The sequence below is a fragment of the Onychomys torridus genome, chromosome 6, assembly GCF_903995425.1.
Source record: "Onychomys torridus chromosome 6, mOncTor1.1, whole genome shotgun sequence".
Taxonomy (NCBI): domain Eukaryota; kingdom Metazoa; phylum Chordata; class Mammalia; order Rodentia; family Cricetidae; genus Onychomys; species Onychomys torridus.
The window spans coordinates 16,871,635-16,888,391 of record NC_050448.1 but is presented as its reverse complement, the minus strand read 5'-3'; the positions used below and the strand labels follow the sequence as shown (position 1 = coordinate 16,888,391).

At 40.6% G+C, this 16,757-nt stretch overlaps 1 protein-coding gene across 4 annotated transcripts in view; it reads right to left on the bottom strand.

The window, feature by feature from the left end:
• LOC118585422 (zinc finger protein 431-like) overlaps nucleotides 1-16,757 on the bottom strand; it is a 37,067-nt gene that overhangs the window by 14,889 nt on the left and 5,421 nt on the right. For 2 of the 4 annotated variants that reach the window (XM_036189970.1, XM_036189971.1), the window contains exons 2-3: nucleotides 4,853-4,979; nucleotides 4,590-4,650 (exon numbers count right to left, since the gene is read on the bottom strand). In XM_036189970.1, coding sequence (XP_036045863.1) covers nucleotides 4,590-4,650; nucleotides 4,853-4,979 — 188 coding nt within the window. Of the gene's footprint in view, nucleotides 1-576; nucleotides 3,502-4,589; nucleotides 4,651-4,852; nucleotides 4,980-16,757 lie in introns of those variants that run through there. The other 2 variants (XM_036189969.1, XM_036189968.1) reach the window with 2 other exon arrangements.

The window sequence follows — 16,757 nt, the reverse complement described above, 5'->3', positions numbered from 1 at the left end:
AACATATGTTTAAACATGCTAATAAAACAGCATACATGGGGGGTACATCACCTACCCTGGGACTTGTACTCAGGAGGGTGATACCTAAGGGATAATGAGTTCAAATATATCCCTAATTACTGACATTGAAGCCAGACTGGATAATAAACACCATCTCAAGGGAATTTGTTAAAATACGAAAAACAAAACCAGGAAAAACAACCCATCACACTTTCACAGACACCCTTACTTCAAAAATAGGATCACACACTGCCTGATAGTTAAATAAACAACGGACCACTTAGGCGATGGGCATCCCATTCTATACACTGCAGCAGAAAACACCTATTACTGAGTGAAAGTGCAACAGAAGATGAGCAGAAGTCAAGGAAAGTATAAGAACCACAAAATAAACTTCATTAAATGGACTGGCCACACGTATACCACATTTTAGTATCAATCTCCCATGTGGCAAAATAGAAACCCACAATGCAATGATCTCCCCCATCTGTCTTGAGTCAACGTGGTAAATAAATTACTTCCTTCAAGGGTATGATGAAAAAGACATAAAACAAGATTTTTTTTTTGTGAATCTGAAGATAATTGTGATGTCTAAAGTCTTAACCAAATCGTTTACCAGAATACAATATTTCTCTTGTATGAATTATTTCCTATTTCCTGACATCAAGACTATATGTGACAGCTTTGAAATATTTACAGGGTGGGAGAAATAGCCAGACAGTTAAGAGAGGTTCCCAGGACGAAGCCAGGTCTTTAACAACTCCCTGTAATTCCTGCTAAAAGAAGATCCAATGGCCTAAACTTCTTGGGAACCAGAATGCACATACCCACAAAAAGAAACAATAACATCATATAATTAAAATTAAAACAAATCTTTAAGCAATCAGATTTACACTCAAGAACGTTTTTCTCTTGTAAGCGTTTATTCCTGTAACTCAGGTGTGGAAGCATCAAGGCTTACTTACAGAGTTTTTCTTCATCATGAACTGGGTCATAAAACAGAAAGCAGGCATGTAGGCTTGCAGTCAGAGAAATCAATCTTTCTCAGTTGGTGGTATCATTTGGGAAGATATGGGTAATGCTTGTCCTGCTGGAAGAAGTAAGTCCCTGGGGTTGAGCATGAGTTCACATCTACACACCATTTCCAGTTCCCATTTTCACCTTCATGCTATGGGTGGGATATGAGTTCTTAGCTTCCTGATTCAGCTGCCATGTTTGACACTTGTTGCCATGCCACTTTCATGGTGATCCTGTATCCCTCTGGAACCAAGGGCTCACTCATGAGTTGACTTAGGCATAAAGTTTTATCACAGCAACAGAAAAGACATTAACACACATCAATTAAATTTTACAACTGGATTGTTATTTCATGTAATTTAAGAGAACTGTGGAACTCAAAAGGGTTACCTCATCATTTAAATTCATAGTTATTTTCACCATATGAGTTTGCAGGTGCAAATAAAATAAAGAGAGACATTATAATGCTTGAACAGATTGGTGACACTTGTCAGATTTCTTCTACAGAATGAACTTGTGTAACTGAATTTAAGTCAGGTGAATAAAGATCTTACCAAACCCTTTATGGCCAGATTTCCTTGAGTATCAGTTTTTTCAGGTCCTCAAAGACTACTGTAAAAATGAAAAGACTTTAAAATACCAATTACATACTGAAATTTTACTCTTGTAATAAAGACTAACATGAAGTGCAAAACTTTGCCACACTCACTACCTTTCTAGGGTTTCTCTGTAGTGTGATTATTTTTTTCTGACGATTTCAAAGACTGCTGATTCATGCAAAGGCTTTACTACATTGATTACATTCATAGGGTTTTGCTCTAAAATGTGTTCTCATGCATGTAATGATTACTGTGTCATGAAAAGGCTTTATCACATTGGTTACATTTGTATGGTTTCTTTCCTGATTGTGTTCTTTTATGTATTTATAGACCACATGCAAAGGCTTTAACTACATTGATTACACTTGTAGGGTTTCTGTCCAGAATGTGTCATGAAAAGTCTTAATCACATTGATTGCATTTATAGGGTTATGCTCCAGCATGTGTTCTTTCATGTACTCTGAGATTTCTGGCACATGCAAAGACTTTATCACATTGATTACATTCATAGGGTTTCTCTCCAGTATGTGTTCTTTTATGTCTTTGGAGACTACTCACACTTGCAAAGGCTTTACCACATTGATTGCATTCATATGATTTCTCTCCAGAATGTATTCTTTGGTGCCTTTGAAGATTAACATGTTGTGAAAAGGCTTTATCACATTGATTACATTTGTAGGGTTTCTCTCCAGTATGTGCTCTTTTATGTATTTGGAGACTAGTGGTCCATGCAAAGGCTTTATCACATTGACTACATTTGTAGGGTTTCTCTCCAGTATGTGTTCTTTTATGTATTTGGAGAGCATTGCGTTCTGAAAAGCCTTTATCACATTGATTACATTTGTAGGGTTTCTCTCCAGTATGCGTTCTTTCATGTATTTGTAGATAACTATGTCGTGAAAAGTCTTTATCGCACTGATTACATTTGTAGAGTTTCTCTCCAGAATGTATTCTTTTATGAATCTGAAGATTACTGTGTCCAGAAAAGGCTTTATCACATTGATTACATTTGTAGGGTTTCTCTCCAGTATGTGTTCTTTTATGTACTTGGAGATCACCGTGTCGTGAAAAATCTTTATCACACTGATTACATTTGTAGGGTTTCTCTCCAGTATGTGTTCTTTCATGCAGTTGGAGACTAGTGGCATATGCAAAGTCTTTATCACAATGATTACATTTGTAGGGTTTCTCTCCAGTATGTGTTCTTTCATGTATTTGGAGGTGACCGCGTCGTGAAAATGCTTTATCACATTGATTACATTTGTATGGTTTCTCTCCAGTATGTGTTCTTCCATGCGTTTCGAGATGACAGTGTTGTGAAAAGGCTTTATCACATCGATTACATTTGTAAGGTTTCTCTCCAGTATGTGTTCTTTCATGTATTCGGAGACCACTGGCACTTGTAAAGGCTTTACCACATTGATTACATTTGTGTGCTTTCTCTCCAGAATATGTTCTTTTATGTATTTGGAGAACACTGTGGTGTGAAAAGGCTTTATCACATTGATTACATTTGTAGGGTTTCTCTCCAGTATGTGTTCTTTCATGTATTTGGAGTTGACTGTGACTTGAAAAGGCTATATCACATTGATTACATTTGTGGGCTTTCTCTCCAGAATGTGTTCTTTTATGTATTTGGAGAACACTGTGGTGTGAAAAGGCTTTATCACATTGATTACATTTGTAGGGTTTCTCTCCAATATGTGTTCTTTCATGTAGTTGGAGACTAGTGGCATATGCAAAGTCTTTATCACAATGATTACATTTGTAGGGTTTCTCTCCAGAGTATGTTCTTTCATGCATTTGAAGATGACTGTGTTGTGAAAAGGCTTTAGCACAATGAATATATTCACAGGGTTTCTCTCCAGTATGACATTTTTTGAACCTGTAAAGATACTTAGCACATGTAAAAGCTTTATCACACTCAGTACACTGATGAATATTTATATCTGTATGAGTTAATTTTACAATTTGGTCTAATTTTTACAACAAATAAGATCATTAGTTATACACTTATAGTGCTCCCCTTCATTTAGGGATGTTTTGTGTCTTTGAAGATATCTGTAATGATAAGAGCCTTTATCACAGGGTCCACATTTGTAGCATCATTATTCTATATGAGATTCTTCACATATTTAAAGAGAACTGGAAGAACTCAGAGCTTTAACATACTTATTGCATTCATAAATTTTCTAACAATGAGAGTCATACTATATTTGCAAAGTGAACCAGGACAAACAGACATTTTTATACATTTAATACTCATAGGGCTTTTCTACAGTGTAATTTTGTTGATGTATTCCCAATGAAGTTGGAAAACCAATTAATTTTTAACTTGTATCACATTCAAAACTTCTACTCAAAGTGGGGACTACTACATATCTTCTCATTGTTTTGCTTTAAGAGATAGTTATGTTGCTTCTTTCCATATCCCTCTGCTCACATGGCCTGTATTCAGAGTGAAATATGATGTACTGATAAAGGAAAACTAACAAATAAAATGTTTCCATACTGCATCCACACAGCTTGATTTTCTCTTCCTCATAGACATGTGGTATAGGGATTAAGGTTTCTCCACAACAACTTTCTTGACTATCATAAACTGACCCTCTCACTAAACTTAGAAAAATCACAAGTATATGAGTAACACTAGTTTACTCTGAACTATTTGCTTATTAGAATGTTTTCAATATATACTTATCACCTATTCAACACATATTCCTTTTGCAATATCTGATTGGCATGAAATTAAACAGATTGGCTGATCTACAGCATGGCTTTCATAAGCTGTAATTCAAATGGGGATATATATGGCACTGTTTCCCTGTGTTCTTTCTCAGAGCAATGCCTTGCAAACACATATCAGTACACTTTAAAATGTGCTTATTTACACTCTTACTTTTGTTTAAAACTTCTGGGACACATTACAATTTCTCCATAGGCATATTTGTTCACCTAGCACATGAAAATTACCTTCCATGTCTTCCAGAACTTTGACAATGTTCTTCAATATTATGGTCTTCCCAACTGAAGCCTAAAATACAGTACCAGAAAATGTATGATATATTATGGGAAATGGTGTAAAATTTAAGTTACTATTGTCAGTGAATTTTAGAACCATGCCAGATTTATTCACCTCATTCTTCTTCTTTCTCAATCAGAATTACAGAAGAGTATTAATAACCAAGGAACAATTTTCCCCTTATTTTAAAATGTGATGAAAAATTCAGTCTTACCTATAGCAGTGAGGTTCCTGTAGGTCTCCAGCATCACATCTTTGTAGAGATTCTTCTGGGCAGGATCCATCAAAGTCCACTCCTCCCAAGTGAAGTCAATATGCACATCATCATAGGTCACTGCAGTCTAAAATATCCCACACATGTGTACAACAGAAAGTGTGATACTGACAGCATGCTGATGTATACTTCTTTGACAATATATTTGTATAATTCTGGAGCTCCCCCACTTACTCTATGACACAGACATTCTAATCATCAATTCATTTTAGAAAAAAAACTGAACAATGGGGTTCACCTCTGTCATTTCTTCATACTTTGTCTAGGATATAGCCTTGTAAGAGAAATGCCTATTAACAGATATAAAAATAGAGGCAAGCAAACAGATCAAAGTATACATCAGAGAAACTGAATGAACAGTTACTAACTACAAAAAAGATGGGCAAGATGGGTGCATTGGCTCATGGCTTTAATCCCAGCACTCATGAGGCAAGAGGCAGGTGAAGTTAGTTGAATTGGATGCCATTCTGCCCTATGTAGTGAATTTCAGGATAGCCAGTGACATATTAGTAAGACCCTGTCTCCCCCATAAAAATAAATTGTTAAAAAAAAAAGGTAGAAAAATCTCACAGGTTTTTATGGAAGTCCCTACAAAGAATTATACATACACTCCAGCTCTGTTTTCATCTTCCAGAAACCAGTTTAAACCATAACAATAAGAAGAACTTGCTAAAAGGGAATGCATGTTTATAGTTACAAATGAGCAAATGCAAACATTAGCAATATAAATGTTGATCATAAATAACATAGGACAGCAGAGATGACTCAGCATTTAAGAGCTCTTGCTGGTCTTGCAGACAGGTGGGCTCAATTGCCAATCCTTACATGGGGCTTACAAAATTCATTACTACAAGTTCAGGGGTTGTGAAGCCATCTTCTGATTGCTGTGAGGACCAGGCATACATACATGTGGTACAAATCCATGCATACTGGCAAAAGATGAATATTCATTCAAAAGAACTGAAAACCAACACAATAGGTAAGAAGAATGTCACACACTTGTAATTGAATGACTCAGAAGGCTCAAGCAGTTTTAATGTCATAAATACAGCCATCCTGGGAAAGAGAATGATATACTCTGCCAGATTTGAAGTTTCAAGCAAAACAGCATATGCTTGACATGTACAAAAACCTACCTCCAGGCCCATCACATAATAATATAAAAACAAAAAAAGCCCAGGCATGATGGTACACATTTAATCACAGGACATGGAAGCAAAAGTCTTTGGATATCTGAATTTAGGCCAGCCTGGTCTACAGAGCTACTTTTAGGATAGCCAGGGCTATACAGAGAAACCTTGTCTTCAAAAACAAAAATAAAAACAACAAAATTGACAAAAACTCAGGTTACAAAATGGCTTAGCACTCAATAGCAATTGCTTCAACAGTATCATATGGGATTTAGTGATACTACCTATAATTGTGGTGAAGTCATGACAGCCAGACACAAAGAACATGAGCTAAGGACAAGGGCTGTGGAATGCTCAGGTGACTGGGCTTGAGCCCATCTGTGCTGGCTGGGAAGATGTCTGTGTGTGGGTCTGGTGACTTGCTCATTGTGGACGTTGCTGCTGCAGTTAGGGATACAGTTGCAGTGTCCTTTTCCTGAATCTCAGATGGGGCTATGCTATGAACAGTTCTCCTTAGGGTGGCTGTGGTTGGTGAAGAGGTATTTGTACCTGCCATACTTGTCATGGGAAAGTTTGTTTAACTGACTTTGGCCAGTGTTAATGAAAGTGGAGTTAAAGCTGGCTTCTCAGGAAGAGTGGATGTCCCTGTTCCAGATAATGGGATGGCATCCTCTGGTGTGCTTAATGCTGTTGAAGGTGTTGTCATGGTCCTATTTGTTTCTCTGAGGCCAAGAAACATTGATGATCTCATTCCAGTGTTGGTAGAGTTTGGTGGTGATGGAGCTGTACCTAGGCACATGCTAACATCAGAAACTGCTGTCTGGTAAGGTATCTGTGCTGTGGTGTGTTGCTTGCTCACTGTGGGGGTTGTTGCTGGGGTTAGGGATACAGCTGCATAGAAAATAGGTTGAGGCTATAGACACTCAAATCCCTTCTCCAATGAGGAATTTCATCCAGAAAGACTCCTCCTACTAAGGGTTCCACAAGCACATCAAAGAAAGACACCAAGGAAAGACAAGTATTCAAATACATCATCCTATCTGGGATGGTTTTCATTCAATCGAATACATTCTGACCTAGGTCACTATAGGATTATGGTCACCTCATGATTAAAATGCATTTAGTCTATCTTCAATGATCCTCATCATCTTCAACAGCACCTACCCTTTCAAATGTTCAAGGTCTCTTTGGACACTTAGGTGATTCCTTGACTCTTATATCTTGTAAAATCAGAGAACAAGTTACATCTTTCCAACATACACTGGCACAGAATACCCATTACCATTCCCAAAGAGGAACTGGAACACAGTGAGGGAGACTGGACCAAGGCAAGACTGAAACTCAGTAGGGTAAACACCAAATCCAGCAGCTCTGTCTCAGACACATGGGGCTTCAGTTTCAAAGGGCTTAGGTGTCTCGTTTTCCCTAAAATTTCTCATATATCTCTTTGGCTACTTCCATTCCCTATATACAGCTCTCCATGGCAGATATCTCATAGCTTATGTATCTCAATGTCTCAGTGGTCTCAATATGCAACCCAGGCTTCATGCTCAAAGCTTCATGCAATGGACTCTCACAGGCTCCTCACTAGAACTCTGACTCTGCCAAACATGGATGACTGCAAGAGTGCTGAACTGAAACCACAGACCAGGAATCTATGACCTGAGATTTTGATTCTTTCTTGTTTCCAGAACCAGCACAAGTTTGGCTTCCTATTCAGATGGACCTTGCAGAGACTGGACCACAGTTGCAGCAGGTTTTGTATGAAGCTGCTTCTGGGTGATAGGAATCACTTTGCCTAATCCTTCCATTAACTGAAGGCTTAACTTGATGCTGTTAGGGTACCTAGATAGACTTCCACTGTAGAAAAAGGGCCTTCTCTTTAATGGAGGTCTCCTTGATAATTCCTGCCTCTCTTTCAGCATGTGAATGCCATCTGAAACGACCTTTTCATTGTCATTGATTTCTGACCAACTTGTTGCTTTTTTCACTGTAGATAGGAATGAGTCATCAGTAATAAGCATCCAACAGATTCAATTTCCATCTAAGAAATCAGCACATTACTTTTTACTTTGGCCTCACTCAATTTCTCAGAGCAAGGGAAGAATAAGAAAGATTTTAGGCCAAAATAAGACACAAATGACCTCTAGCTTAATCTTTCATGGAGTCTATTTCTCACTAAAATCTATGACCTGACCTCCTCTGTGTGCATTACTCTCAAGAGTCCCCCGTCTTCCTCATCCTATAAGAACAGCCTATTGAGCTTTGTGTGAGCTCTCTATGACTTTTGCCATTTACGTCCTAACATCTTCTACATTCCTCTAGAAGACAACATTCCCAGGTTCTTCCCAAGAATGCAATCACTTTGGTGTTCCATTTTTTGTTCTAAGTTGCTTCTCTGCTGCAAAATCATCTCAGGTAAGTTTATTTAGCTAATTCTGCCAGGTCACAATCCATGATTGTGGTATAGAAAAAATGAAGGTTAAAAACCCTGGGCAAACACTGTTTCCTGATTTCTCACTTGCTTTGTCACTGTCTTGTGCTCGCTCAGCCAGCTCTCCTATCCATCTCAGGTCCACTTGCTTAGAGATATTGCCAACTCACTGGAAGAGCCTTCCCATGTCAATCATCAATCAACACAATCTCCTTCAGACATAGCAGTTCCTGACTATTATTAATAAACCAGCTTTGAACATAGTTAAGCAAATGTCTCTGTAACAGGATGGAGGAAAATTTGAGGGTTTATGCACAAGAGTGGTATAGCTGGGTTTTGAGGTAGATAGATTCCCGATTATCAGTAGAACTGCCACATTGGTTTCCATAATGGCTGTACAAGTTTTCACTCCTACCAGCAGTGAAGGAGAGTTCCCTTTGTTCCACATCTTGGCCAGCATGAGCCTTGTGTTACTGATCTTAGCCATTCTAACAGGTGTAAAGTGAAATACCAAAGTTATTTTGATTTACATTTCCTTGATGGCTAAGGATGTTGAATATTTTCTTAAGTGTTTCTCACTCATTTTAGATTCCTCTATTGAGAATTCTATTTACATATATACCATATTTTAATTGGATTATTTGGTTTGTTGATGTCTAGTTTCTTGAGTTGTTTATTATCCTAAGCAAGGTAACCCAGAACCATATAGACAAACATATGTACTCATTTATAAGTGGATACTAGCTGTCAAGTAAATAATAACCACAGTACAACCCTCAGACTCAGAGAGGCTAAGTAACAAGGATGGCTGTAGAGAGGGGAATGCATGGATCTCCCTGGGAAGAGGAGATAGAATGGATTTTGTGGATGGACTGGAGGCAGGAACAGAAAGGATCAGGTAAGTGATGGAGGGACAGAATACAGGAAAAGGTGAGTGCAATGGGGGAGCTTTTGGGGTGATGTGGAAACCTAGTATGGTAGAAACTTTCTGGAAGCTATGAGGGTGACCCTAATGAGGACTCAAGTATTTGAGAATATGGAGCCTGAACTGGCCATCTTCTATAACAATGTAAGGCTCCCAGCGGTGGGAATGGGACACCAACCCAGCCACAAAAATACTCAACCCATACTGGTCCTGTCTGCAAGATATTCTGGGGCAATGGTGTCTTGGAATTTGTGTAGTAACCAACCAACTACTGGACCAACTTGAGGCCCAGGAACAAAGAGGGAGCACATGACCAACACTGTCTAGATGAACAGGAACCAGAAGTTGGATGGCTCAGAGAAATACAATTGACCAAAAAGAAAAAAAGTTAATGAATTGATATCTGACTATATTCTCTTATCATAGATTAGTACCCAGTCCAATTGTCATCAGAGTGGCCCCCTCCTGCAGCTGATGGGAGCAGATGCAGAGATCCTCATCAAAATATTAGCTGGAGCTCTGGGAACCCTGCATAAGGGTGGACTGTAGGACCCAGGGGGGTCAAGAACACCAGGAGAACATGTCTACAGAATCAACTAGGCAGGGACCAAAGGGGCTCAAAGAGACAGAAGCAGCAATCATGGGTCCTGCGTGGGTCTGTGCCAGGTCCTCTGCATACATGCTGTGGTTATTTACCTTAGCGTGTTTTGGGGAGTAAGGGTATCTCTGACTATTTTGTCTGCTCTTGGACCCTTTTCCTCCTCCTGGGTTGCCTAATCCATCCTTGACATGAAGATTTATAGCTAGTTTAAGTGGATCTTATAATGATGTGTTTGGTTGATACACCAACAGGAGCAGTGGATCTGAGGGAGTGGGAAGGAGATGAGGACTGTGAGGAGTGGAGGAATTGGAGACTGAGGTCAGGATGTGCTGTATGACAAAAGAATAAATAAAACAAGAATAAACAAACAAAAAACAACAAAAAGGATATGAAAATGCGTTTAGTCTAACTTCAATGATTCTCACAGTCTGTAACAGCTCCAACACTGTTCAAATGTCCAAAGTCTCTTCTGATATTCACGATTATCTCTTGAAAGTAAAATATTCTAAAATCAAGAAACAAGTTAAACCTTTGCAACATACAGTGGCACAGGATACATTCTCATTCTGAAAGAGAGGAATGAGGCCATGTTCCAGTACCCAAATCAGGGAGATAGCCCATGCTCATGTGCAGGCAACACCAGCCAGAGTATTACTCAGCTGTAAAAACAATGACATCATGAAATCTGTAGGCAAATGGATGGAACTAGAAAATAATCATCCTTAGTGAGGTAACCCAGACTCAGAAAGACAAACATGATATGTACTCACTCATAGGTGGATACTAGATGTAAAGCAAAGGATAAAGAGACCCCAACCCAGAGCTGCAGGTAAGTTAGAAAACAAGGAGGATCCTAAGATGGATGAACAGATCACCATGGGAAGGGTAAACAGAGATATCCATGAGTAAACTGAGGATGAGGGGAGGGCAATAGAGGAGAGGAGATGGGGGATGAGAACATGAGAGAATGGGATGGTCGAGCTAGGGGAGGGACGGAGTGGGAGAGCAATGAAAGACATATCTTGGTAGAGGGAAACAGTTTGCAGTAAGAGAGAAACCTGGTCCTAGGGAAATGCCCAGGAATCCATAGGACAAACTCAGATTAGACTACTAGCAACAGTGGAAAGGATGCCTGAACTGTCCCACCCTGGTTTTAGATTGGTGAATACCCTAACTATCATCATAGAGCCTTCATCTAATAACTAATAGAGATGCAGAGATCCATAACCATGCACCAGGCCAAGCTCCAGGAGTCTAACCCATGAGAGTGAAGAGGGATTACATGAACAGGGGGTCAAGATCATGATGGGGAAATCTACAAAGACAACTGAACCAAGCTCAATGGAACCCATGAACTTTAGACAGAGAGCTGTGGAACCTGCATGGGACCAGACTATACTCTCTGCATATGGGAGAGAGTTGTGTAACTGTGTTTGTTTGAGGGGCCAGATGCCCACACAGAAAACACTGTAAGAGAATTAAATGTCAATTTCCTGCCACATGGAGTATGTCACAACATGTGGAATCTGCCCTATCCACCCACCCAAAACCACACACAACTGAGAAACCTCTGTAGCTCAGTATAACTGATGCTACTCTGTGACAGTGAAGACACCAACCCCACCCTCACCATGGCATAGCTTGTGGTCTCCCTCACAGCTCTCTGTAGCTATCTTCTATGGTACTCCAAACTGCTAAATCTCCCCAAGGCCCCACATTAGTCTAGGCCACCCAGCTGGACCTCAGGACATTAGGACCTTCTATACTGGGTGATCAAGGGTCAACTGACTCTGATAACACAGGCCTTCCTGCTCTGCAATTCCACTCCAGGAGACAGGTCCCTAGTATTTTAGTAGAAATTCTTCCAGTCTCCCAGAAAACTTCCTGTTCCTCTTCCAAGGCATGGAGTATATTGTGTGAACAATCCATTACACACTCAATGTACAATGCAGCCAATCTTTTGCTTCTTAATGAAAAGTTCTACTTCCAAAATAGGCCACATTCAAAAAGCAAGTGTTGTTACTGTTTAATTGTTTTTAAAGTAAAACCAGGCCATGAATTGGAAAACAATAATGGGGTAATGGTAGGCCTTGCAGGCAGGAAAGAGACTGTAGACATGAGGTATGTATACTCTCAAAGAACTATTTAGGAAAGTTGAAAAGGCTTTAGCACCATGTGCTGCAGAAACTATGGATTTGTATGAGAGTACACCAATGATTACTCATACCTTTCCCTGTTCTGTCATTCTTAACTTTCTTTAGGTTCAGGCTCCAGTTACACTTTGAACATTTAAATAGTATCAGGAGATTGAAAGTCTAGCCACTTAGGCAGATGGGAATCTCACACAGCAAAGATAGTCCCAGATTTATTTCTTAAGTACACCACTAACCTGAAACAGCAGATCATTGTTCAGTGACAGGCTCCTGAGGTGAAGGTATCAGGGGCTTAGAAGGATAGGAAAAGTAGAAGGCAGAAAAAATAAAGGCTGGGGTGGGGAGGTCTTGCACAAGCTTTGCCTCATGCCAAGTAAACTTCTCAAGAATAGCATCTTGTATACTGCTTCCAGTGGGAAAAAGGAAGAAAATGGGAAACGTCTATGAAGTCAACAGAAACTATCACACAATGCTGCATAAGGAGAACACATAGTATCTCAACATTACTGACTAAGGACACAGTGGTTTTGAGACTGATAACCATATAGCTACAATGGGCAAGTAGACTTGCGCCCTGGAAAGTCCCACCCCACCACACTCCTCTGACTGGCAGGTCAGACTGGAGGGCCTGATTGGCTAGTGAGGCCTGAGTGACAAGAGCACCTCCCTTAGGGTAACAGTGTGCTTAAATACTCTGCACAGTGGTTCCTGGCCCTACCTTCCACCCAACACCCAGGCCTTTTCTAGATCTGCAGAGATTTGCATTTCAAGAGCACTTGACCCTGGCTCAAACAGCTGACCCTGTTATATTCCTGCACTCCACAGGCACTTCCCCTTCTTCCTCCTATACATCATGCGGCTAGCATGCACAGCCCGTTATACAATGTGGACTGAAGTGATTCCCCTCTCCACCAGGTTGAAAGATGCCCAGAATATTAACAATTAAAGAGATTTTAGGTCACAAAATGAGATGTTTGTTTTATGGCTTTACGCTGAGGTCTAATGAACTCAGGTACTTTTTACCTGGTTGTCTCAGGGACTTTAGACAACCAGGAGAGAAAACAGGAACCAACCAGATCACAGACAAGATAGATCTTTCTTCCATTAGAAGGCTGGATGGTGGTTCCATTGCTTTAGGAGTTTTATTCCTGAAATTCATTTCAATCTCTTGACAATTGAACAACAATAAGAAGTTTAGTCTTCACAGTTGCTAAGTCACAGGAATATGAATCAGGAAATCAGCTGACTATGGTAAAATTATTACCTAGAAAAATCAGGGAATTTTTCCAGAGGAACTCAAGTCTGAAGGAGTATTTGGTGTTACTTGGTTTTTAATATAACTGCTGTTTTCTGCCATGAATTTCATGTGCATTCCCATAGCTTCCCTAAGAACTTCTAGACAGCATGGATTGATCATTTCTTAGGCATATACAATTAAGGTATTTGGATATAGCCAAGCAGGCAGTGTTTACTGCTTCAGGCTTTCTGCTCTCTTTTAGCATTAGGATTAGATGTCTGCCTTCTGAAATTATCTCCTTCAGGGAGCACCCAAATCCAGGGCCGCCTCCAGACAAAGCTCCTGTTGGCTCCTGAATTAAGGTAAACACCCATATGGAGATACTGCCTAGGCCATGGCTTTAGGTAGGCAGCTTTGCTTCTTATGCAAATTAAGCTCAGAACTCCCTTTCTTTCATGGCCCAAGTGGCACCCTAGAACAAGTTACTTAGAACAAATGGTTTTTTCTAACAGGTGCTTCAAGCTGTGGTGCAAGTCACCTACCTATGGAATCACCTCCTCCCTACCCCCCAACCTCCCATCCCCCACCCCTGCTGCCCCACTCCCTGCCAAAAAGTGGCAACATAGGAAAAGAAAAGCAATTTTATTTTCGTGTTTCTTAGGCTCTTTTACCTAATCAGCTGTAAGATTGTAATTTGAGCACATTTATGATAAACTCGTAATGTTTCACCTAACCACTTATAAGAACATATTTTGAGCACATAAATTCCCTTTCTGACTCATTCCAGGCCGTATTTGATCCACCTCCTTTATTCACTTCCCTTCTGGGATGCATATGAATCTGTCACTGCTCTTGTGGGGACCTTGAAAGCTCTTCTGTACTGTAAAAGAGTTACAGTTTTAAGGTTGTGGACCAGTTCCCCAAAAGAACTGGCAAATTTTGTCTCAAAAGAATAAAGTGGTTGGACAAAAGAGCTCAGTATACTTAGATTCCTTTCCCTCAGATTATTCTGGCATAGCATCTCCTCAGGAAACTCTGGGAAGAAGACGAATAGAGGAGGCTGGACCCCAATAGTCCTCATTACACAGTAAGTTGAATACCTAGAGAGAAATGGAACAAGTGCTTTATGAGCACTACTGTTATCTACATCTTCCTCTGAGCAAGTGAAAACAAAATAAAAGAGCATTCGTAAGGTTCTCTTCTTGAACAGAACTGATAGAATAAATCTCCATAGGTTCTGAGACTCTAATGATATTCTGGGCTCTCAGAGACTGTGGAAGCTCCATGTTTAAGGCTCTGCCATCCCTAGCATACACAGATTGCCTACCATCCCAGTTCTACTCCACAACTGCAGCTCTCCTTGGTTATCCCACAGTCCAAGAACCCACCACACCTTCAGGGGTCCACTGTACTCACTGACCTCTCAGGGCCTCTCCACAGGTGTTTCAAATCTGTTACAGTGTCATCAGCTCTTCATGAGCCCTTCAGTCTTGGACTGGCAGGTAAGATACCAAGGCAGAAGAATCCCAGCAAATTCCCAAACTGTCTGGGCTCTGCCCAGATATCAAGCAAAGGTAGTATCTATTCCTTCGGTCTATTGTATGTGGATTCTACTTTTTACCTGACAGCTTACTGGATTTGAGGGGTACAAAGGGGTACAACAAAGGGGTAAAGAATAAACACAGCAGACAGGAGGAGACATGAAGGAGATGGCAAAGGACAGGAGAAGACAGGAGAGGACCTGAGCATCCCCAGGGCACTGGAGGTGCTTCAGTTCTCTGAGTCCCAGTACCAGCTCCCTGGAGTCTCTACTGTCTGGCCCATCTAGTCCTGACCTCCTGGAGATGATGCACTGGTGGAGCCTGGGAAGTGTTCCTATTCCCAACATCAGGGGTGAGATTATCCAGAGGCCCACAGGCTTGTTCTGGTCGGTAGGGGACAACAAGTGACAGTTTCCTGAGACCACCTTAGACTTGTATGTTCCTGGGGGCCTTCCTCCTTCCTCATTGTACACTCAGTCCTTGGATGATGCTGAAACCCTCAAACTCCAGCCTCTGCCTCCTAAGCTTTGTGATGACAAGGTTGGGACACCATGTCTGTCTTACTGCACTTTACTGAATGTCATGCATAAACATGTGGACACTCAAAAGGTCAAATTTTTAAAGTAAATAAAAGGAAGGTTTATAAGAAGTAATCATGGTGGTAGGTAATGGTGGTTGATCACACTGTATCCATAGTCAAGAAGCAGATGGTGATGAATGTTGGTCATTATTACACAATTCAGTACCAAATCCATGGAATGGTTTTATCACTTCTGGAAGGGGGAAGAGTCTTCTCATCTCAATGAACTTAATATACAAGAGAATCTCTCATAAGCACACCCCAGAGAATGACATGATCTACATAAGCCCTCACAGGGATGACTGAAAGAGCGTCCCTTGGCTGATTCTAGGTCTTACCAAGTTAAAATCAATATTAACTATCACACAAAATTAATAAAATTTGCTATGTAGACACGGATAATATTCTGGTTTTTAGTGATATCTCAAATACCAATGAGCCATGTTTGAGGGCAAAGTATATGAAAACCTTTGAGTATGGACTTACTCCTTTCCCAGATGTAAGCAGCAATTTGCTGAGAATCTGCAGGGCAGGATTATTAACCCCATGTAGAGTAAGGCACCATGCATAACTCTTCTGAACCATGCTTTTACCTTATTAATTCAGAATCCTACCCAAGCCACCTCAGCAAATGACCTATAAGCTTGTTACCAAAAAGGAGTAGAGACAGTGACAGAGAGATAGAGAGACAGAAAGAATCAATCCCTTAAGGACCCAGTTGCCACGCCCACGACGGTGTCGCCTGCGTGACAAATGCCTTGGATAAGGTAGTTACGTGGGAAAGGGGGGCTCGCGGCCCTCGGGTCTATGCCCCTGGCGACCCTTCATCAATATGCCCAAATCAAGGTGCCAGGCTACACGGAACCACGCAGATCTGCTTGCAGAGGCTGGCTGGCACTCTGCCTTCTTCTCTTTGCAGCTGTAATTATTGCTGTTTCCTTGTGTATTAATTCCAAGAAGTTAACTCTTAATGTTCCTGATGTGCCCCATAAAGAGAGTATTGATTCCTCAAAAGTGGCTTCAATAACCCACCTATGATTCAAGCTCTTAGGCCAACAGTTCAAGAGGGTCCCTAAAGTTTGGAGGAATTCATGAATGATTTAGAGCAGAAAGAACTTATGATTCAGAAGGACAAAGATTCTAGCGAAGAGAGAATGAAAGTAAAGGTACAGGCACTCATAGGCAATTCACACGCGCAGCCCACAGCAGCTGCGAGGAAGCAGTTACAGGAATTAGCCATTCCT